At 43.9% G+C, this 24204-nt stretch overlaps 1 protein-coding gene across 1 annotated transcript in view; it reads left to right on the forward strand.

Moving 5' to 3' along the window:
- The window catches only part of TCERG1L (transcription elongation regulator 1 like), a 358337-nt gene that overhangs the window by 300506 nt on the left and 33627 nt on the right, over positions 1–24204 (forward strand). The window contains exon 9 of the mRNA XM_043985929.1: positions 3578–3647. Coding sequence (XP_043841864.1) covers positions 3578–3647 — 70 coding nt within the window. The remainder of the gene's footprint in view (positions 1–3577; positions 3648–24204) is intronic.

Raw genomic sequence — 24204 nt, forward strand, 5'->3', positions numbered from 1 at the left:
CTTTCTCATCTTGCCTCAGAATCCCTCCCCTCCTTCAAGCACCTTTTCCCCCTGGTGCTAATTCCATCCCACTCATGACACTGGGATGTGAATGACGCTGAATTTCTCTTGATTCTTTTGCTTTTTATCCCACATATACTTCTATCTGCCCAGGCCCCTTCCCAATGAGAATGGAAACTCCTCATGAGTAGGGATTGTTTCATTATGTTTTCCTGTTTTTCCAGTGCCTGACACATAGTAGAAGATATTTAAGAAATATGTGTTAAAGGAAGGAAATAATCAATGATTAAGCATTCACTACATGCCAGGAACTGAGCTAAGCATTTTTTGCAAATGTTATCTCATTTAATCCCCCTAATAACTTATATCCCCATTTAATAGTTCAGGAAATTGAGGCAGGCAGAGGGTAAGCAACTTGCCCACGTACACAGAACTAGTAAGTGTCCGAGGTCAGATTTGAACTCAGGTTTTCTGACTTCAGAAACCACCCAGATGTCAACTTATTGACCAGTTTTTGATGAAGTCTCTGTAAGCACCAGTTCAATAACTCAACCATCAAATGCCTATTATGTGCCAAATTCTGGGGATAAAAGAGTATAGAATAAAATAAGTCTTAATTGCAGTGAATTTATTTTCAAGGTGGGTAATGGGGGAGGGCACAACACATGTCTGTAAATATATAGATGTATACATATATAAAACATAAACATACCGTTTATAAATCTCATTCCTTTTTTGACACACTCACTAACTTAATCAATGAGGGGAATGCTATAGACATTGCTCATCAAAATTCTAACCACTCTATGTAAAGGATCTCAGACAATTTTTGTGGAAAAGATGATGCAATAAGACAACTGGGTGGAATCCAAGCTGGTCGGATGGCTAGACTCAGAGTGTAGCTGATGGTAAGTGAGTCTAGTGTGGTTGAAAATCTCCAGGTTTCAGAGTGGGTATCTTGAGTCTTCATGCTAGACTCTGTGAGGTTAGTGTTTGTCTAATGGAAGAGATGACGTGGACACCAGATATGCAGAGGATTCAAAGCTGAGAGGGATGGCTACCGAAAATACTGAATAGCAGAGTCAGAATCCCAAAGGCCCTTGACAGGCTAGAGCATGAACACCAATCTGATACCATGAAATTCAATAGGGACACGTTAAATCTTGCAATTCTATTAAAAATAATTCAACTGTATAATTATAAGATGGAAAGACTTATTCAAAGTGGTCAAGGTCTGAACAAAGACCTGGAGTTTTCAGTGGACTACAAGCTCTGTGAGGGAGTTTTATAACATGGCTCCCAAAAAGATTGGGCTGCACTGAGAAGGGTGTGGTGTGCCTGGAAAGGAACCCGGGACAGCACCCAGAATAAATAGATGGAAGTGACAAAGAGGCCAGTGTAGACTTGTGTTTAGGAAGATCTTCCTCAGAATGAGACCCATACACAGTAGAATTGACTGCCAATGACGGTGCTGGGTCCCAGGGCCCAGAGGTTTAACAAAGGATGGCATCTTGTGGGATAGGTTATGGGGAGATTCATTAGGGATGTGGATTGTACTAGACTGCCACAGAGGTGCTTTCAGTCTATGATTCTGTGGTTCTGCAGTATGCCCTTGGGCCCATGTTCAAGCCCTTTCTATCTTAAGGTAACCTTCCCGAGTTTCTCTTGCGTTGCTTTAGTCTCTGAGACATCAAGGTCATCTCTATGTCCCAAATAGGCCGTAGGCTAGAAATGAGTGGCAGTGTGATTTCCCAATGGTAGTCAGTACCAAGGGATGCACACCTGGCATGTACATCCTTACTTCTCCCCTGACTATGGAAAGAACCTGAACCTGGTTAGGACTTAAATGATTGAGGCCAGCCTAAAAAAGTATGGAGTAATTGTGTCTACACTCACAAGGCGTGCATCCTTTGGCATAGCCGGCCATCAGGCCTGAAAGAAGGACTCTGGATCTTCAATGATACTGTCAAGCATGCACATGATGCTGACCTCTCCTCCATCTCCCTTTCACAGTGAAGCGCTCCATGCTCAGGAGCTCAAGGTAGGCAGGAGAGGCCCCAGCGTGAAAGCCCGCAGCCCCATTCATTGAGATTCTGAGCAAGCCTGTATGGGGAGTTGTCAAGCTCTGTCCAAGATAAAGGTGTGATGGGCTTCACCATGGCAGAAATCGATGCTGTTTCCATAAACTCCACATTCATTATGGAGAGAGGCCTCGTGTTCAAGCTTCCTCTGGGAGATCAGACGAGACAAATGAGAGACACGATGACCCATGTTTGGGCTCTGGGTTGGAAGGTGATTTAGCAAGTGCTGCAATGCCCATATCATTTCGCCTCTGCCCCCCATGTGACATCTTTAATGAGAGAACGGCTTTCCATCCATGCTTGGGGAGGAGAGAGCAGGAGGATGGAAAAGCACTTCTGTCAGCTAACACGTCGGAGTCATGCCGCCTGTCAGGAAAGAAGTAGCAGGCCTCCTAGAATATCCACTCGGCCTTTTTTCTCATCCTGGGAGACAAATATCAGCTATGGAGAGCTCCCCTGCCCCTCCCTTTCCCTACAGCTCATTAAACATTTACAGCACCTACCTCTTCAGCATAGAAAGAATGGGGCTGTGTTTTCGAGGCAGTTTCCTTTCTGAGGGAAGCACGCTTTTTGGAGTCACAAGTGCACTGATAAAAAGCAGCAGCGAGCAATCTATTTTTCCATCCCCAGCACTGGGGAAATAGACTAGAGGAAACACATTGGAGAAGGAATTGGATGTTGCCCCTTAGGGCGCTCACTGGCAGCAGAGAAGAGGAAGTGAGAGAGGATCAGAATCTGCCCCCCACCCATTCTCAACCAAAACACCCGCACCTCCACACTCAGCATGCTCTGTGGTCCATCTGACCCAGTCCTTGGTCCATCCCCGACAGGACACCAGTCCGAAAATATGACCAATCAGAGCTCCAGAGACCTGATCCTGCTAGGGCCCAGAGGGATGGCTCATGGGGCTTCCCACCAGCTTCTGTAAATAGCTTTAAATGGACAGTTAGGAGGAGCTCTGCGTGTCCAAACTGCCCGATGGTAGAAGCAGAGCTGTGTAATCAGGCAATCAGGCTCCTATTGTGCAAGTGAGAGAGAAGGGGACAGAGACAGAGAAGAGGTAGAGAGAGAGAGACAGAGAAAACGAGAGGCAGACAAAGAAACAGAGACACAGAAAGACAGACAAAGATAAAGAGGGAAGGGGAGAAACAGAGACACATAGAGAAAGGTGTATTCACAGTGCTCGTAAAGAAAGTATCTTTCCTATGTTTTGTGTGACTACACACGTATAACCTGTATCAGATTGCTTGCGTTCTCAATGAGGGTGGTGGGATGGGAGGGGAGGAGACAGTGTGAAACTCAGAAAGTGAAAAAAAAGGTTGAAATTATTTCCATGTAATTAGGGAAATTTTTACAAATTAAATTAAAAGAGATAAAAAGAAAATATATTTCCTTGTAGCTTTGTACTCCAACTTTTAAATTATTGTATGATGGTTATTATTGATAATTTCCGAATGTAACTGGCAAATTCTGAACATTCCACCTCGTATTTTTAGCAGATAAAAGTGACGGATCTGATGCAGAAGATGAAAGTGAAGACCAAAACATGAAAACAAAGAGAAATAAGTAAGTAATGGAAATAATAATAATAATTCACTTGTAGCTCCCATTTTGAAGTTTGGAAAGTATCAGTGTTTACTAATCATTGAGGGGATTGAGGCAGGGAACCCCTGATTGCCTTAGCATCTTCCATCCTTTCAGTGGGGCCATTTCATTGGATTTGGGAGGGTGGAGGACCTGGCACTCATCGCTATAGCTCACAAGCACAAGTTGAGTCTCTTTACTTATCTGTCCATGGGTTGTGCTTGCTGTCCTAGAAGAGTAGAAAGGATGATGACCCATTTCTCTCTGGCAAGTTCTCCCTCCCATCCATTCTGTAAGATGGATGATCTCCTCAGGAGAGGACAGGCCAGCATACCCCAAAGATAACAAGGGAATGGGTGGCCACAAGCCACATCCACCTCTGTCCTCCAAGTAAAGCTCTCTCTTTTCAGGTAGACATTGACTCAGTTGTTTTTCTAAACACCACTTCCCAAAACACTTTTTAAATTTTGGGGTCCTAAGCACCCCTTGTATGACCTTAAAAAGCAATGCGACTGAGATGAGGAGAAATGTTTGGTGCTGGATTCTGGATGTTCCCTCCTATCAGCAACAGAAAGTAGAGATGAGTTCAATTATCAACATGGTAATTTCTCCCATAAGCTTCCCTTGGAAAAGAAATATATCCTAGTGACAAGCTTTCAAATAACTAAAATACTTTAACATCCTCAGTGGGGGCTATTTGGCCATTTTTATTATTTCCTGGGAGTGGAATTTTCCTCATGATCCAGGATCTCATGTCTCGGCTCAGAACAGCAGGTTGATGAATTGCTCTATTTCCTGCTTTTTGCGTAATGCCATGTTCTTTCCCGCCAGGGTCTAATGTATGTGCCTTGTTATGGTTCAGAAGTGTTTAAAAATATGCACGCTCTTTTAAGAATTGGGAACACATTGCCAAGAGTTTCACTTAATTATTTTAGGGATTATTGGTGAAAGAGTCTGGTGCCCACCTGTGATTTTATTGGAATAGGGAGCTCTTAGTAAGGAAATGCCTTCCTCCAGCTACAGGCAAAAAACTCAATTATAACTTACAGTCTGAGTGTTGCCCAGAGCACTTTATGATTAAATGACTTAGGGGCAGCTAGGTGGCACAGTGGATAGAGCACCAGCCCTGGAGTCAGGAGTACCTGGGTTCAAATCCGGCCTCAGACATAACACTTACTAGCTGTGTGACCCTGGGCAAGTCACTTAACCCCAATTGCCTCACTAAAAAAAAAAAAAGGGGGGCAGCTAGATGGCGCAGTGGATAGAGCACTGGCCCTGGACTCAGGAGTACCTGAGTTCAAAGCCGGCCTCAGACACTTAACACTTACTAGCTGTGTGACCCTGGGCAAGTCACTTAACCCCAACTGCCTCACTAAAAAAAAAAAAAAAAAAAAAAGATTAAATGACTTAGGGGCAGCTAGGTGGCAAGGTGGATAAAGCACCAGTCCTGGATTCAGGAGGACCTGAGTTCAAATCCAGCCTCATACACTTGACATTAGCTGTATGACCCTGGGCAAGTCCCTTAACCCTCATTGCTCCAACAACAACAACAAAAAAAAAACCCAACAACAACAACAAACAAAAAAGATTAAATGACTTGGTCAAGGTCTCAAGGCAATATATATGTATGTGTATATATATTATATATATATATATGTGTGTGTGTGTGTGTGTGTGTGTGTGTAGATAGATAGCTAGATAGCTAGATAGCTAGATAGATAGATATGACAAGTCTTGTGCCCAAATCATGACTTTAAGGTGAGCCTTCTGTGAGTTCACCACCCTGCCCCTATTGATTCAAAAAAATAAGACAACAAAACCTCACAATACATCTGAGATATAAAATCCCCCAAATAATTTTTTACTTCTGGCCTCTTCATTGAGTGACCAGATTTGATAGTTGACATATCCACAGGTTTTTTAAGGAAACATCGTGTGACTCTTTAGCACCAAAGGGGAGACATAACTTTACTGTATTCTCAATATTAATCAGTTCTAAGACTTGGAGAATATGGACATTCACATGTTAATGACTTCCTATTAGTGCATACGGATTTACTGTAATGGAAGCGACCAATGGAAATGTCTATCGGGAACAATGACTATTTCAACATTTTATGAACTGTGTGAATCCTGGTTGCACGTTTTTGTCTGAAATTTAGCAGCCTTTATATAATTAATGATAGCTCTGAAAAATAGGTATAATGCAAATCAGAATACAAATGATGAAACTTTGATGGGATAACATGAAAGATGAAAATCTCTGACAGTGCACCTGTGGGATGTGATGAACCAAACTGCATCTAAAACAGAATTCATTCAAAAGTTGGACTTGGTCACTTGTCTTTTGTTCAGGCTTGTGTAAATCACTTTCTTTTCCTCCCCTTCAGTTCCTTTTTTTTTTTTTTTGAGTGGTTCCTGACTAAATGAACTTTTTTTTTTCCTGGGGCAATGAGGGTTAAGTGACTTTTCCAGGGTCACACAGCTGGTAAGTGTCAAGTATCTGAGGCTGGATTTGAACTCAGGTACTCCTGAATCCAGGGCCATTGCTTTGTCCACTGCACCACCCAGCTGCCCCCCTGACTAAATGAACTTTAAGTTTCCTTCCAGCTCCAAGCCGCTGATCCTAGAATTCTATGGCCAGATGTTGTCTAGAGTCATGGAAAGCACAACATCCCATGATCACATTCTGATGTACAGCATTGGGCTGTCATCAGAACCCAGAATATCACTTCCTTCCCTTGTTCAGAAAGTCAGAGATTCCTACAAGAGGAGAAAAGCTTACATCCAAGGGCAGCATCTACTTTGAGCCTTTAAGGGAAAAAGAGATGGATTGATACTGACAGATGTTGGTGATCTGGCCAAGGGAAAGCAAGAAAGAAGCAACTTGACACCCCATGAAATACACTTCATGGGCCAGCAGAACCATGGAACTCTTCAGCAAGGCTGTAGGCCATGTCTATGAGATCCTCAGAAAATGGTCAGAGGGATCCATCCATGGGGAGCTTGATACTTGGCCTTCACAAGCGAGGGGCCTCTTATTTTCAGGTGAGATTTAGAAGTAGGTTCTAGGTCAGACGGCCTAAGTCATCCAGTCAAAGCAAATCTTTCTGGAGCTCAGAGTTGGACAGCTTGGATTTGTTTTCAATTGAAAAGTAATTTATTCTTGGGTGAGTCATAGGAAAGAAGGGGCACCAGAGAGCCCTGAAGGACCAGGCCTGGTTCCTACCACATTTCTGGGTATACTTCCATAATAGCTGTGGTTATATTTCAGAATCTTGGACAGATCCATAGTCTCATTGGGTGTGGGTCTTTCATATCCTGATATATAATGAACCTTGTTTTCACCTTCTTATCCGAGATGATTTATTGACCATAAATTTACATGAATCTTATAAAAAAGGCCTTTCTGCCCAACACACTGGAACCTTGCCGGTGGTTCTTTTAATATTTCATGGATACCAACAGATGACTTGAGCTGTCCATCTGTTATCCTTGACTGTTTTCTTTTAATATAATTTTCTTTTTTTATTAAAAACCTAACACCCATGAACATTTCAATATTCAGAGAACAGAAAAATTATTTTATATAAAATATGGGCTTGTTATATACATTTGTTAAAGTGCATATTACATTTAACATGTGAATAACAAAAAATCTCCATTTATCTGTATCCCTTCCTGACCTTCCTTCATTTCTTATATGCATCTTATTTTTACCCTTTTCCTTAATAAATGAACAGTTTAATATTTTCTAAATGTATATCTTTTATAATGCCTTATATGTCATATTGAGTTACATGTTATAATTAGTTAATAAGCTATAACCTAGCCTTCCTCACAACTCAACCTTTCTTTTTCAATGATCTTAAATTTGGAATGTTTGATGATTCACTGTATTTCCAGGCAGACTTTGGTGTTAAAATAAGCTTGGGTATGATAAGTGGCTTAGGATCAAGGAAACATTGATCCATTTCCCACACATGATCCAGCATGTTCTCTTCCTTTCATTTACCTCTAGAACCATTTTCCTCCTGTCTCTCCTATGCTATCCAAGACAGATGCTGTTGGATACATCATTGGCTGGTCAGCCATCTAGATATTATGAGCTAAGCAGTAGTTTTTTTGAGGAACTTGGTTTTCCAATTTGGATAGGCTGTCCAGTCTGTTTTATTTGATCATGGGTATCTTTAAAAAAGACCTACAATACTTCAAGAATAACTTGCACATTGTTATCTGCAAACAAAAATATTTAGTGACTTCATTACAGATAGGACATCTTTCTTCTATTTGGATATTATTGATAATAAAAATAACTAACATTGCATAGAACTTAAAGGTTTGGAAAAATCTCAGATATATTATTTCATCTGGTGCTAACAATATCTAGGTGGTGGGGGTGTATTGTTATCATTTTGTAGATGGGGAAACTGAGGTGCAGATATTAGGGCCAGAGTCACAGAGCTACAAAGTTTCAGAGGCAGGATTTGACCTTTTTGTATTGTAAAATAAATAAATAAATAATTAACAATGAAAAGTTATAGAACTGGACTTATATGAAAAAATTATATCTATAAGAAAAATTATAACTTTAGAAAAATTATAGTTGGGCCATAAGTCCTGCTGTGGTAGCCATTCAAATGTAAAAATATTTTTAACTAATTTAGGGCCTAATTTGGCTGGGGGGCCTAATCTAACTGGAGGACTAATCTGGGGACTTTTGACTTGCTGGCTATCTGACTGCTATTAATTTAGTATGGACCCTTTATAAAATTTGTCCACATGGCTCTCAAATTGATAAGCACAAGATGAAGAAGCCTCTTAATTAAATAATCAAATCAGAATTTATTTATAAAAATCAATGTAAACGATAAGGGTTAAGAAATGCAAATTATACAACCTGTCTGCTTTTAATGTAATAAGGGCCGTTGCTGCCTCTTGCCTTAGTGTATGTTCCAGCTTTCTCTTTCTTATCTTTCTCTCTGTCTCGGTCAGCCCCTCTCTTTACACAGCCTCAGCTTCCTTAGTGTCCTTGTAGCAGGCCCCCTTCTGCCCCTCTTCTCCTGCCCTCTCTCCTTAATCTTCCCGCCTCTCCCCTGCATCCTCCTAGTCCTCCGGTGTCCCCCCTTCACTGTCTCCCTAGCTCCCCTATATATATGTTCCTTCTCTCCCCTCAAACCTTGGGCTCTCTGCGCCCCCCCCCCCCCCCCCCCCCCCCGCACACACCAAGCAAATCCGATGGCCACACTACGGCTGTGCCCAGTGGGGTTCGAGAGGCCCACGCCCCATGCTACACACCTGGGATTTCCACATGGGCTATGCTAGGGCCTGGCAGGACAAGCCTGGGATCTCAGGGGCAGCTCCCCTCAGGGCACAGGGAGCTGGGGCTTCCCCCCCCCCCAAGCTGTCTGACATGGTGTCCTGAAAAGCCCATGGGGCTTTTTTGGCTCAGCTGAAGTGGAGGGGGAGGGGCACCAGCCCCTCCCCCAGAAAAAACCCTGAGGGCCTAAGGTTTTTTAATCTCAGCCCAAAGGCAGGGTCCCCAAATCAAAATAAATTCCCCCAGTATTCAAATCCAAACTCTGCCACCCCCCTGCTTCTTCATACTCCATGACACTGGCCAATACCCTTTAAGAGCATTAGTGTGCTTGTTTTATTTATGGCTCAGTCAGTGTGGATTTTTAGAAAATATTTGAATAATACTATCTACAAGGTTATTCACACAGGATTCTAATGTATGTATAGGGAATGTTTTTTGGTCCATATTTTGTACTCGAGTCAAATTTGTGTGTGTGTGTGTGTGTGTGTGTGTGTGTGTGTGTGTGTGTGTGTATGTGTAATGAATATATTGACTGAACTGTTTTCTATACTGCTCATTCAGTTCTTTAACTATGACAATATGATGCTCCCTAGAAAATCACCTATGAAGGCCTGTATGATGCCCATATATTTTCTTCAGAGTTACCCTTGATATGGCAAACACAGACCTTTCCCCTAAATGGGTTAGAGTGGTGAGGGCATATTGCTTTGCAGCCAATATCTTCTCATTTTTAAACTACCATCTATAATCTTTTAAAACTTTAATTTTTTGTTGCTTTCAACTTGACAAACAGCAATAAGCATGAATATTTAGCTCATACAAAAATGAAAAAGAAGACTGCATATGAAATTGAGTAACTCTACTATATATAGCTTATTTTTAAAATGTTTTTAAAAATCAATATGTTATTTTCAAAGCTGTCCTGGTTGTATATTTCTCACTTTTACCAAATCTTCTGTGCATATTGTTGTTCAGTGACCCTCTTCTTTTTGAGGAGGAGATATTTCTATCACTCATCCCTTTTGAACACCTCATGATATTTTAATCTCATTCCATGATATTGACTTAGACTCTCTCTCCCTTAGGGTTGTCTACAAAAATGGTTTGCTGACTCCCATTACAGCTTTGTGACCCACAGTGTGAAAACCTTCTTTTTTCTGTTTGCTCATGCTACTCTTCCTTGGTTTGCCATGTTACCGTATCATTGAGCCTGAGTTTTTCACGGTGCTTCCATCAGGACACAAGTTTTGGTGTGTCACAAGCAGAATTTAGCAAAGGGCAAACTCAGGCTATTCTCTGAAGGAGATGTCATTTGTAGCAGGGGCATGCAGCCTGTGGATGAAGACGCATCCATTTGTACCCAATGCTTTGGAGTGAGGGCCCACAGCACCTTTTCAGGCTGAGTGTGTCTGTCTTGCTTTGCATTGGCTTACCACTGTACATTGTTTGGACCTCCCCTGGCAAATGTAAGGTGCCTTGAGTGGTGTACATCCTCCCTATTGCTTTGTTGTCAGGGGTAGGGATGGGTAGGCATGTGAAAGAATCAATCTGCAGCTAAGGAAAGTGGGATAGCTTTTAGATGTGAGTGATCATGCCCCTCTGACATTCTAGGAATGCTAGCTGCCCCATGAGATCCAGTTGCCTCCAGCAATCTTGACCACACAAGCACAAACTATCTCAAGGTTTTTTTCACTGGCTTGGTCTCTCTGTAGACCAGGTCACCCCAAACTTTCCTGAAGGAAAAGCAAGCACACAAGAGTCATCTTCTGGGGAGGGTCTTAGCTCAACTTGGCTTCTATTGCCAGTCTTCCCAAAACAGTTAAGGGAGCCAAGGTCTGGAATGATTCCCTTCCTCAGTTATACCCTTCAGAAACTGCCTGCCCTTAAGAAGGGGGTCTGAGGAAATGGATGGATTCACAGAGAGACATTAGTTATTAAACTAGGCAATCCAATATTAATTTTCCTTAGGCAGGACTTACCAAGCTAGTGAGGGTACAAGAATAGTCCTTTGGGAACCAGCTGCATATGTTCATCTGAGGACCAGACTAGCCAATGTTGAAAAAGCTCCTCAGTGGAACTGTAGCCGTTCAGAGATGTATTGTGGGCTCTAGCTGACCCATGAAATCCAAAAGGCCTCCCAAAGGCCACCAGTCCTATGCAAAAGCCTTCTCTCTCTGTGGAGTCTTCTCTAAGATGCAACATCGGAAGGCTGTTCTTTCCCATACCCTCGCCTTGACCATAATGCTACAGAATGATGTGCTTCTTTGTGGTCTAATGGTCAGGAAAATTAACCTAGTAATTCTATCTTTCCCTTAAATTTATAATTTCTATACAATTCATTATTTGAGATGGTCATTTGTTCTTCTATTACAACTCTTGGTTTAAGATGCGAAGTGAGACACCCCCTCCTCCGAAAAAAGTACCCTCAGAAGCCAAGAAGCCTATGGCTGGGCCATTATTGAAACTAAAGCACCTGTCATTATATTCATACTCCATCATCTATAAAACTGGTATAAAGCCAGCTCACTCTGCACTATCCCTCTGTGTGAGGGAGAACCTTGGGGGGAGGGGGGCTCCCCTGAGTGTTTGTTAGAAAGTGTTTCCTAGGAAAACCCAATTTCTCAACATGATTTTAAGATACAAGGTCATAGCTGAAGGAACCCACACTTTGGGCTTTTTATCAAGGAGTTATCTTTTTATATGACCACATAATGGACCCAAAAAGTCTGGTCCCTGACTGATCTGTTATTCAAGACATTGACTCAGAAATGAGAGGTAGAAATGGCAGAGAAAAAAGATGTGCTCAGCCTGGACTCAGGAAAACCTGAGTCCTTTGAAGCTCTGACCTTTACAGGCTGTGGTGATCGTGTCCAGGCCATGCTACTCCTGTGGGCCATTTCTCTCATCAGGAAAAGAGATAAAGTAACACCTGCAGACCCAGCATTGCAAAGTTGTTTGGAGGCTTAAATGGGACAGGATGTGAGCTCTGTGAGGGCAAGGCCTAGATCACATTGTATCCGTAGCCCCAGCCCCTGACATGGGACTTGGAGCATCCTGGGCACACAAGGTGTTCATTGGTCAAGAAAATGTATGTAACACACTTTGCATTCCTTAAAGTACTGCATCTCACACACACACACACACACACACACACACACACACACGCACGCAAAAAGGCATTTCTCCACCACTGAATGTTGGGATGATTGTCAATGCAGCAACAGCAGCTACACCCAACTCGGAAACTGTTGTCATCTCCCACCCCAGTAAGAACTTGCCAATTTGTTTGTGATGTTGTTCAATGTTTCTGCCACGTGGGGTCTTGTGAATCTGTTCCTGAAATATATTCATGATATGCACATGTGAATCTTCTACGTGAATTCCAAGGCTTTACTCTCATACTTCTTTGGCATTTAAAAAGATAAATGGATATGAATGTCATTAATGATGAAACCTATGAACCTATGTCATGTTAAATCTGAAGGTATGTTGGTAAATATGTATGTATGCATACAACAGACACCAGTCCAATCCTAGATACAGGTAGAAATATAGTGACGGCCCTCCCCTGACCTCCCCTCCTGTCCCCTCCCCCACCCTCCCCTCCCCTCTAGTTCCCTGCTGAATCAGCCATTTCCTCAATGAGAAATCCCTTTCACGTTTACAGATCACTTCGGCTCTACGATTCATAATTATTCGTTGCTGAGGTGTTAAATGGCCTACCAGGGTCACACTGACAGCAGGGTCAGAGGTGGAATGTGGGCACAGGTGGTCATTCCTTCGCACCAGCTCTCAGATCTCTTAGCTCCAGCCACCTCAGCATGTCATGGCTAATTCTTGGGCAACGTGCATCCATACAGATATGAGTGCGCATATGTATGTATTTGTGTGCACATCTCGCTGCCAGGTATATGATGTTTTTTCTCTTTGCTAGGGTACTTACAAAAGTCTCTACACAGGATTGGGAGGGGGGTTGTTATGAGGTAATTAGCTCCAGGATTGGGGTATGCTGAATAGCTGAATGCTGGTGTGGGCTCCATGAATTTCCTAGCACTGCAAGTAGCCAGTTACTTATTTGTTCTTGGGGGGGTAGGGGGGCTGTGTGAATCTTCCACACCCCTATGCACATTGGCCTGGCTTCATTTTCCCTGCAGTCATTTCTTTAGGCTTGTGCAACCATCTATCTCCTCATGACAAAAGTCCGACCTTCAGTTAACGTGACCTTCGGCGGGTGCCCTGGCACTTGGTTTGTTCTGGGAGCTCATTCCTGGTGACCTGCTTTGGATTCCTGACACCACATCCATCTTCTAAGTCTCTAAGAGCATTAAATGCAATTTCCCCAAGAAGGCCCATTTCTGCTTTAAAGGCGCAGCTTCTGGGTGAAATTCTTCAAGTCTCTGGACCTGAGAAGAGCCACGGCACATGAGCAAGGGGATTCTGCTTATCTTCTTACACTCGGGACTCCATTCTTTTTAATCTGGAACAGAAGCTCTACCCTCTAATAGGTGGTGAGAGAGTAGGGGGAAAATTTATACACTGAAGGATCAAGAAGTATTCTGTAACATTGATATCATTCTGGGGACATAGAAGGTCAAGATATTTCCAGGAAAAACAGGTTCCCATTGGAGCTGAATCAGTGAACCTGAATTTTATCCCTGACTCAGTCACTTAAATTTCAGGTTCTTCTTTATGATTTGGGGGTAAAATTCAGAGAGAGACAAACGACAGAGAGGGAAACAGAGACAGAGACAGAAAGAGACAGAGCAACTTAGGTATTAAAGTAGTAAAATGCTGGGACTAGAGTCAGGAAGACCTGAGTTCAAATCCTCCTCAGATAGTTGCTTAGCCATGAGATCCCTGGGCAAGTCATTTAACTCTGTTTGCCTTGGTTTCTTCATCTATTAAATAAGCTGGAGAAGGAAATGTCAAACTGCTTTATTATCTTTGTCAAAAATATTCCAAATGGGGGGCAGCTAGGTGGCGCAGTGGATAAAGCACCAGCCCTGGATTCAGGAGTACCTGAGTTCAAATCCTGCCTCAGACACTTGACACTTACTAGCTGTGTGACCCTGGGCAAGTCACTTAACCCCCATTGCCCTGCAAAAAAAAAAATTCCAAATGGAGTCAGAAAGATTTCGACATGATTGAACATCACCACCACCACCAAGAACACACAGATAGATAAAAGATCTCTCTCTCTCTCTCTCTCTCTCTCTCTCTCTCTATATATATATATATATATATAATACAGAGACATAGATGTGTGTATATGTACACACGCATACATGCACATATACATATATATATATATATATATATATAATTCTCCATTTCCAACTGTATCCCTTCTCTTCTAAATAGAAATCCAAATCTTTTAGTCAAAGAAGGATTTTTTAAAAAAATATCAAGGGAATGGGGGCAGCTAGATGGTGCAGTGGATAACACACTAGCCTTGGATTCAGGAGGACCTGAGTTCAAATCCAGCCCCAGACACTTGACACTTAACTAGCTGTGTGACCCTGGGCAAGTCACTTAACCCTCATTACCCCACAAAAAAAAAAAAACAAAAACAAAAAACGAAAATATCAAGGGAAAAGGAATGTCAGCAACATTAACCCACACATCAGCTGAGGCTAAGACTACATGGAACATTCTACCCCCATAATTACCACTTTGCTTACATATTAGAAAAACGCCATTGCTCTTCTGTCCTCTTTTTTGCCTCGAGCAGCTTGGTCTGGGTGACCTAGAAGTCCCCAGCTCCCTTCCCCTTTTGGAAACGCTGTGGCAGAAAGCCTGCGGCTTCCTGCAGACCCGAGGGCTTCTCTGTCTCCTCAGGAACACCACGTCCCCCCTCTCCCATGGAAGGCTGCACAAGGGGAGGGTCCTGTAGCCTTGAGGGTGCAGGTGTGTGTGTGCTTCCATTAGGGGACGGTGATTGCAGCTTCACTTTGCAGTGCCAACTCACTGTGGCTCCAAACAGGATTAACCAAGCTTTGGGCTTAGGTTTTGTCCAGACCAGCAATTTCATTGTTGTCAGCATCTCCTGAAGAGGGAACTCCCTCTGTCAGTGCAGGTCAGCAGCTGCTCAGCAACTTGTTTAATCTAAGAGCATCGTGTGAAGCATTGAGTCCTACAGTCAGGGTGTGTCAGAAATAGGACTTCAACTCAGGTCTTCCTAGATCTGAAGCTGACTTCTCTGTGGACTCCCCTTTCTCCCTCTGTCCCTCTCCTCCTTCAGTCCCTCTCTTCTGTCCTCCTCCCCCTCTCTCCCCCCTTCTCCCTTTCCCTCTCCTGACCATGTACCTCAGTCCTTGCCCCTGCCCCTTTCCCTCCCTTTCTCTCCCTCTCTTTCACTTTGTTTGTACTGGATAGAACTCAGAGAAAATCTGAGTTCTGCCCTAGAGTATCCAGTGAGAGTGAGTTAAAGGTGGGGCAGCTAGGAGTCATAAGGACCCAAGTTCAAATCTCACCCCGACACTTAGTAGCACTGTGACCCTGGGTAAGTCACTTAACTCTAATTACTATAAACATCCAGGGACATCTCCAGTTGTCCTGATGTCTACCTTCCTACTGGTCCCAGATGGCTCTGGAGGAGAGAGTGAGGCCGGTGACCTTGCACAGCCCTGCCTCACTCCAATCCAATTTGGTGCAATTCATGACGTCACCTCCCCAGTGTCATGGTCGTCTTCTATAAGGAGGGACAGACAACAGCCACCAAAGGCACCCTTACGGTACTATTCAAATAGTATCTGTCGTCAGCAGTGCTCCCCTAGTTTACGGAGGCCTTTGCACAAAGTGGTGTCCCCCAACATTTAGATCCTCATTTAGGGCCCCCCAGGACTCCCCCAGAGTCTTCTTTTCAAGCTTCAGGATTTCTGTCTTACTGAGATATCAGCAGGCCTTTTTTTCTTCTCCCCATCCTTCTCCTGGTACATCTGCCAGCAATGCCTGAAACCCCATCAGCTTCCCTCTGCAACAGCCCCTTGGCTGGTAGCTGCAGTGCTAAGGGTCCCTCCAAGTCCTCCTGCCTCCCTCCCCTCCCTGCTGAGGCCCAGAAATTGTTGCTTGCGCTGCAGTGATCATTTCAGGAGCTGCCAGCTTCCCTTGGGATCAAAATGCACTTTCTTAAATAGAACCAGGTCTCTATGCCAGGGGTGTGAGAGAGAGAGTGAGTGTGTGTCTATTTGTGTCTGTGTGCAACTGTGTGTAATTGTGTGTGTCTGTGTGCAACTCTGTGTAAGTGTGTATGTGTGTGTCTGCATGTGTGTGTCTGCGTGTGTGTGTCTGCGTGCAACTGTGTGTGTGTGTGAAGTAAGCTCAGTCTCCTTATCTCTCAGAATCCAAAGACGCCATGCCACTGTTCTGGCTTAGAAAATTGGGTCAGTTTTCCAGGATACTTGACATAAACTCAGTTTGGTTTATTTTTTTTTCTTTAGAAGCTTAGGCATAATGAAAGACCATTTCCATAATTCTAATGAGCTCTAAAATGATCAAATACCAGTTTCTTGAGCATCAAGAACACCTGACCTTTTGTGTCTGTGCTGGTGCCGGGAGGACTCCAAATAAACCTCTAACACCCCTGGCCCCCAAAGATGCTCTGTCCTCACAAAGACTATGTATCCGAGGGGAAATCCGGTGTATCTGCTGCCTAAATATCTTATAGCTGGGGTAAGGAGGAAAACTTTGGGAATTTGAGCAATGATCTCAGAAGACTTCATGATGCATGTGGGGCTTGAGGTGAATCTGGAAGGAAATAATAGATTCTTAGAGGCAGAGGAGGGAAGACAGGGTGAACTCTTGCTATGGGGGGCAGAGACAGCAAACTCACAAGAAGGAGAAGGGGAAGGTCATGGGTGAGGGAGGGATGGAAAGATGAATGGGTTGTTTATGTTAGAGAGTACAAGAAAGGGCACAGGGTATGGCAAAGGTAGAAAGAAAGTTTGGGGCCACATTGGGAGGGGAGGGAAAGGTCAAACAGAGACATTTATAAGACTAGGGACAGGGGCTGGACCCTGATTCATTCATGTCTATAGGGAACATCCAGAGGAGAGTACACCCTCTACCCATTCAAGTGGGTCTCTTTGTGCCTTATAGTTTCCAAGAGCATTGAAAGGATAAGTGATTGGTCCAAGGTCACATAGCTAGAGACAGCTCAGTGGTACAATGGTTAGAGTGCTAAGTTTGGAATCAGGAAGACCAGGATTCAAATTCAGCTTCAGACACTTATTATCTGTGTGACCCTGTGTGAGTTATTTAACCTCTCTGCCTGCCTCAGTTTCCTCAAGTGCAAAATGGGGTTATTAATATCACATACCTCCTAGAGTTATTGTGAGGATCAAATGAGATCATATGTGTAAAGTACTTAGCACAGGGAGCACTTAAATGCTTGTTTCCTTCCTTTGTTTCTTACCCAGGAAAAAAGAAAGAAAGAAAAAAGAAAGAGAGAAAGAAAGGAAAAGAGGGAGGGAGGGAGGGAGGAAGGAAGGAACAAAAGAGAATTGTGCTAAACCCAGATGCCAAGAGTCACAAATACAAAAGTGAGACAGCCTGTATCTTCCAGGAGTTGACATCCTAATAAGGGGAGATGATACACATAGAGGAGCTAGAAGGAGGGCATCGTTTGCAGATAGCCTGATTCCAGGCACGATTGTGTCTTCATTGGTCAGAGGCCAAGCTTGTGCCAGGGCCTCTGTGTTCTAGGCTCAGCTTCCCATGCTGCCTCAGAGGAGGTAAGAGTTGGTTACATGGGCAGTGAGCAGTTACTGGAGGATATTACTTAAGGAAGTGGAATGAGTTGACCTGCATTTTAGAAATGATAATGTAGAAGAACTTAATAAGGGGTAAGTAACAGCTTCCCCTCCTTGATATCCCACTTATGAAAAAGGAAAGTGTTGTTTAGCTTGTGATGTTTTGTGGTAAGTTTGGTTTTGGGCAGGGCAATGAGGGTTAAGTGACTCGCTCAGGGTCACAGAGCTAGTAAGTGTCAAGTGTCTGAGACCGGATTTGAACTCAGGTCCTCCTGAATCCAGGGCCGGTGCTCTATCCACTGCACCACGTCGCTGCCCTGGTAACTGTTTTTAATATGAGTTAGGCTGCTGAATTTTAAGTCTTTTTCCTCTCAGTCATACTGAGTCTTTCTTTGCTGTTATTCAGTCTTGTCCAAACGTTTCCTCAGTGGGCTGATTAGAGATGAATGGGTGTCCAGAGTAGATATCATCCCCTCTCTAGCTCAGCTCTAACAAGCAGAGCAGGCAGGGGAGCAGGGAGCTGTTCTGTAAAAGAAGAGAGGGTTCCACAGTCAAGGAGAGGACAACCACAGGGGGAAGCTGGCTCCTTGAAGGCTGGAGGCCGCCTAGCCACCAAGGCCAGACAGATGCTTTGAGAGACGGATAAGAGGAGAGCAGGTGACCTTAACTTTGAGAATTTAGATGTAAGGGTTGGTAGAAAGTAGTGCTGAGGGCTCCTGTATTGTCCACGAGCTACCATTTCCACTGCTTATTTACTGAAATTAAACTGGCCCAGGGAGGCCAGAGCACTGTGAGGGGCCAAAGGCACTCTGCATCTGAAGCCCAAGATTCGCTGCCCTTTGAGTCAGTTGGGGGTGATTGTTTCCCTTTCCATTTAGCCGTCATGTCTTTGTTTTAAACACCCAGCTTTACAGCAGCGCAGCTAGATCAAAGTGCTGGAGGCCCTGGTTTCTTAGGTCTCCCCACCCACCATGTGCTCATTTCTGAAGTGCTGCAGAAGTTGGGCCACAGGAGGAAATAAACTATCAGAGGAAGCTGACCTAACTATAAATCACGGTGCCACCAGGCGGCCGCTATTAGGCTGTGAGGCTGAGTGTGGAGGCTCAGTGTTTGGTGGACAGAGCCCACGTATACTGGAGTCCTGCAGGAATATTGCCTAAGCCTGACTTCGGTATTATAGGGACATAGGATTCTGAGCTGAAAAGGACCTGAGGCATTGTCTAGTCTTCAGATTACAGATTATTTACAGAAAGAGGAGGCCAGTGGTTTGACCCAATCACTCAGTTCCCACAAAGCAGAGGAAGGGCCAGCACACTGGTATAAAGGCACGTGTTTCCGCATATGGAGAACTCCTCCTGAGATGGCAGTGAGCATGGTATGAGGTGTCAGATCCATGGAGGGAGAGCCTTTGATGGACCCAGCCTGAGGACCAAGTCCTAGGGAGAGGGAGAGCCCTCCTCTAGCACCCTTATGATCCCAGAGGCATTCCTAGAAGTCACTGGCAAGGACTACTGGCAGTCCCTGATGGGGTGGGCAGCCATGGCTAACCCTGGCTCCTGGCAGAATGTTGATTCCATCACCATGGGCTGTGCCCTGATGACAGAAAGAGGAAGGCCTCAGGGTCCAACCATGAGAAAAGCTGGGGCATCCTTGAGGTGAGAGGGAAGTCCAGTGAGCTGCTCCAAGCCCCTTCCTAATATCCTTTGGAGGAATTTCACTCCAGGGGTAATCAGCTTTTTTGGGGGGGGAGGCGCAATGAGGGTTAAGTGACTTGCCCAGGATCATACAACTAGTAAGCATCAAGTGTCTGAGATTGGATTTGAGCTCAGGTCCTCCTGAATCCAGGGCCGGTGCTTTATCCACTGCGCCACCTAGCTGCCCCCAGTAATCAGCTTTAATAATTCTCCAAGCAGCTTTGAAAGACTTAAAGAATGGCCTACTCTTCTTAAAGGAACAGCTCTATGGTGCAGTGGATAGTGTCAAACTGCAGTCAGGAAGACATGAGTTCAAATCTGGCCTCAGACACTTATTACTAGCTGTATGACCCTGGGCAAGTCACTTGACCCTGTTCACCTCAATTTACTCATCTACAAAATGAGCTGAAGAAAGAAATGGCAAAAACCTCCAGTATCTTTGCCAAGAAAACCCTCGATGGGGTCACAAAGAGTGAGACAAAGCTCAAAGAACAGAACAAGCCTGCTTAAGCCCATCTAACATTTCCCCCTCACCACCAGGGATACACCATTTGAATGAGTGTATAGACATTAATGCCAGGAATTGAGTTAAGAACCAGGAATTTGAATTTCAACATTGAAGCATTGCCTGACCTCAAGGAGCTTCTGTTCCAATAAGGGGGTGACCACTTGGGCACCCTCACAAAGGCACAGAGGGCAACTGCTGACCAGGGTGGGAGGTTTCAGTCTCTGGAGTTACAGAGATGTCTTATTGATGATATACATAATGTGCACTTCCCAGAATTCATGGCATTATCCATCTGATGACTGTGATCACTAGTGCATGTTGTCAAAGTAGGAGAGCAGGGTGGGCAGGCAGAGGGTGAGATGGCATCTCTGGGAGGTTGAGTTTCAGCGTGGTCTTCCAGCCAGGGTCACCCAGTGGCCCCAGTGGGCAAAGGGGATGAATTTACATTCACTCCGTCACTGCTCAGTTAGTCTGAATGTGGGTGGGGGAGATTCCTAAGAACTTTACTCATTGTCCCCTACCCTTTGCCTCTCAGCAATGGAGACAGATGGCTTTTGCCTGGACAATATCAAGCTTGACCCCTGAGAGACTGAATCTCTGGAGCATGTTTACAAAGGCAGAGCCCTGTTCCACCTCTGTGTTGCAGTCCAGCTAGATCTGCAGACTCTTTTTGTAATTCCTGAAGAATTGAATGTTATATCACACTAGATGTCCTCCCACCCACAGAATGGGGGTGATCAGTACTGCTTGCAGAAAGGGATGCTGGGCTCTGTGCATTGATAGAATCAAATGTCAGGTTTGGGGCTCTCAGAAGCTTAGCAAATCTAATCTGTTTCTATATAAAGGCCCATCCAATATTGCACATGGCTCCCATGCCCCCAGTGGGTCGGTTCTGATCCCTGTGAAACATGCCCAGATTGTTCAAACTATCCACTTGTGTTATTGAGCATCTTGGCTGCTCTGCTTAGAACAGTCTCCAACCTGTAGACCTTCTCAAATGGTGGTCACCAGAAATGAACACAATACTCCAGATGAGGCCTATGAAGGCAGAGGATTGTGGGACCTAGAAGTGCAGCCTCTCTTCATGAAGCCCTGACTGTCATTCCGTGTTCTAATTTACCTGATCTTAACCTTGCAGTCTACTCAATCCCTTCAGATCTTTTTTCTTTTTCAAAAATGTTTATGTCTAACCACTTCCCCTATATCTTGTACTTTTGAAGTTATTTTGTTATACTCAAGATTAAGTCTTTACATTTCTGCCCAATGATTCCCATCTCATTAGATCCAGCCCAATCGTCTAGTCTGGCAAAAGCCTTTTAAATCTTGTCTCTATCATGTGTTGTGCTAGCAATTCTTGACAGCTTGGTGCCACTTAAAAAATTGATGAGAACACCATCTATGACCTTTTGGAATCCATTGATTAAGAATGCACAATTGCTCATGGCCAAGTAGACATTCTGGGTTATGCCCCTGACGCCCTCTTTCCATATTGACATCCAGCCAGAGCTGCTTGAGTCTGACCGTCCAACCACCTGGTCATATCAATGTCAAATTCACGTCTCGCCATCTTTTCCACAAGAAAAGCATGAGATATTTTGGCAAAAGCTTTAATAAAAGTCTGGGCCAATGATATCCCCAACATTCTTCTCATTGACTGGTTTAGTAATCTTGTCCAAAAATAAAATCAGCTCAGGCTGTGACGGCCTGCTTTTCATGAGGCGCTGCTGACCATCTGCTATCCCTGTTTCTTTCCCCCAGTGGTCACCAAAGTTTTAGGTGTTTCTTTAATTTCCATTCTAGGACCTTCCCAGGAACTGAAATCAAGTTAACTAGACTATGATTTGCAGACTCTGCTCTCCTCCTATTTATTTATTTATTTATTTATTTTAATCAGGACATTTGTCTTTTTCTAACCTGGTAGCTTGTCTCCTTGTGCACAGGATCTTTCAAAATCCTTAATTTTACATGTTGTTATTTTTCTGGCATTAATGTATCTGACTCTTTGAGACCCCCTAGGCCATAGCACAACACACCCTTCTAGCTTGCAGTATCTCCCAAAGTCTGTCCAACTTCACATTCGTTGTTTCCAGGACACTGTCAACCCATCCCATCCTCTGCTGTCTCCTTTTCCTTTTGCCTTCCATCTTTCCCAATGTCAGGCGTTTTCCCAATGAATGCCTCCTTCTCATCATGTCGCCAAAATAGTTCAGTTTCAGCTTTAGTATTTGCCCTCCCAGAAAACAGCCTGAATGAATTTCTTTAAACATCAACTGATTTTATCTCCTTGTCCAAAGGACTCTCAAAAGTCTTCTCAGGCACCACAGTTCGACTGTGTCATTTCCACAGTGCTCAACTTTCCTTAGAGTCTAGCTCTCATCGACATGCGTTGCTGCTGGAAAAGCCCTAGCTTTGAATATATGAGCCTGTGTTGGCAAGGTGACAACTCTGCTTGTCAGCCTGCTGTCCAGATTTGCTATCACTTTCCTTCCAAGGAGCAGCGTCTTTTAACTTCGTGGCTGCAGCCGCCATCTGCAGTGATCTTTGAGCCCAAGAATGTAAACTATGGCACTGCTTTCATTGCTCCTCCCTCTATTTGCCAGGAAGTGATGGCACCAGTGGTCAAGATATTTGCGTGTGGTTTTTTGGTTGCTGTCTATTCTATTTTTTTTTTGAGGGGGCAATGAGGGTTAAGCGACTTGCCCAAGGTCACACAGCTGCTAAGGTTGTTTATTCTTTTTTAAGCTCCAAGCAAGCTCTTATACTTTCCTCTTTAACCCTCATAAAGACTTTTCATGACTCATATGGAAAAGTGTCTTGCATGATTGCACATGTATAGCCTGTATCAAACTCTTTGCTGGCTCAGGGAGGGGGGAGAGGAGAGAAAGAATTTATAATTCAGGATTCTAAAAATGTTTAAAAAAATTGTATGTGCAATTAGAAAATAAAACAGCTAATGTAAAAAAAAAAAATCCTTGACTTTAATTTGGCAACCACATGTCCTGCCAATTCTTCTTTTGGTCTGTTCCTTCTCAAAAGCAATTTGTCTCAGCCAGATGACTGCAGTCCACCTGGGCCAGCAAGTTGCTTCTCTTCCCTCTTCTCGCCCATCACAGAAATCAAATCTCTTGGCTGCTTTTGTTCTGTCATTTCGCATATAAAGTCCATTCTCCAGGTCAGAGAAAACCAAAGTAAAAGAAACTGCGCCATCACACTAACGTCTCTTTTCTTAATTTATCGTTGACCCATCTACCCCAAGCAAAAACTCCTCTCCCTTCTGTGTTTCTGTTTTTTCTCTCCACAGAGCTATTTTTAAAATTGTGCTTAGCTTCCTTCAGCTTATTCTGAACTCGAGCATTCCTGTCACTTTTCGTCGGCCTGCTACATTCTTATTTTCATCCTGTGTTATCCGGTCTTGCTTTTATCTTCATTTTTAAAGTAGGTTGTTTGTTGAGTTTGCTCTGCATTCACATTAGCCTCTTCAGATGAGACCTGTTTGTCTTTCTCCTTGTGATCGTTTCCCTTTGTGTATTCAGGAAGTCCTTCTTGGGCATCTCTCATTCCTTCCTGACTCATTTCCCTGTAGTTTTGTCCATTGTGCAATCCATCTTTCCTCTGGATGCTTTGAAACCTCATTTCTCACCTGCTGGAGGACTCAGCCCTGCTTTTCCCTCCTCTATCACACATCCTCTAGGACTATAAGGCGCCAAGCTTCTTTGGTGGAGGGAAGATCCTCACCTGAGAGCTCCTGATACCAGAAGCAACAGTGTGCCATTCCCTATGCAGTCCCTCTCCCTCATCCTAAAGGAGAAGGGAAGGGATTGCTTCTTCCCAAGCTTTCTGTCATTTCTATCCAGATTTCCAGTTCTTTCTAGTTGCTGAGAATTGTATGCAGGACAGCATTTTGTTTTGTTGGTTCTTCCACATTTTGAAATATGAAATTAGGATAATAAGCTACTCTACTTTTGGCAGAGAGGGTGCTCTGGCCAATTCCAGGGGGCTGAAGTCTCCCAAAGGTACCATATCCTGCATTTGTGCCAAACTCTTCATCTAGACTGAGCATTCCCACACCATATATCCCCAGCTCCTTCAACCAGGGCTCATATGAAAAGAATTCCATGTCTTTCCCCATATTAGCCATTCATGCCCTCCATTGAGCCCTATTTCCTGCTCTTGTGGTTGTATGAGGTGAGAAATGTGAGATCTGGAAGGGAACTTTGAGATCCCTGAGTCAAACCACCACAATGAGCACGTGAAGAAACTGAAGCTG

This window comes from Dromiciops gliroides, chromosome 2, assembly GCF_019393635.1.
Source record: "Dromiciops gliroides isolate mDroGli1 chromosome 2, mDroGli1.pri, whole genome shotgun sequence".
Classification (NCBI taxonomy): domain Eukaryota; kingdom Metazoa; phylum Chordata; class Mammalia; order Microbiotheria; family Microbiotheriidae; genus Dromiciops; species Dromiciops gliroides.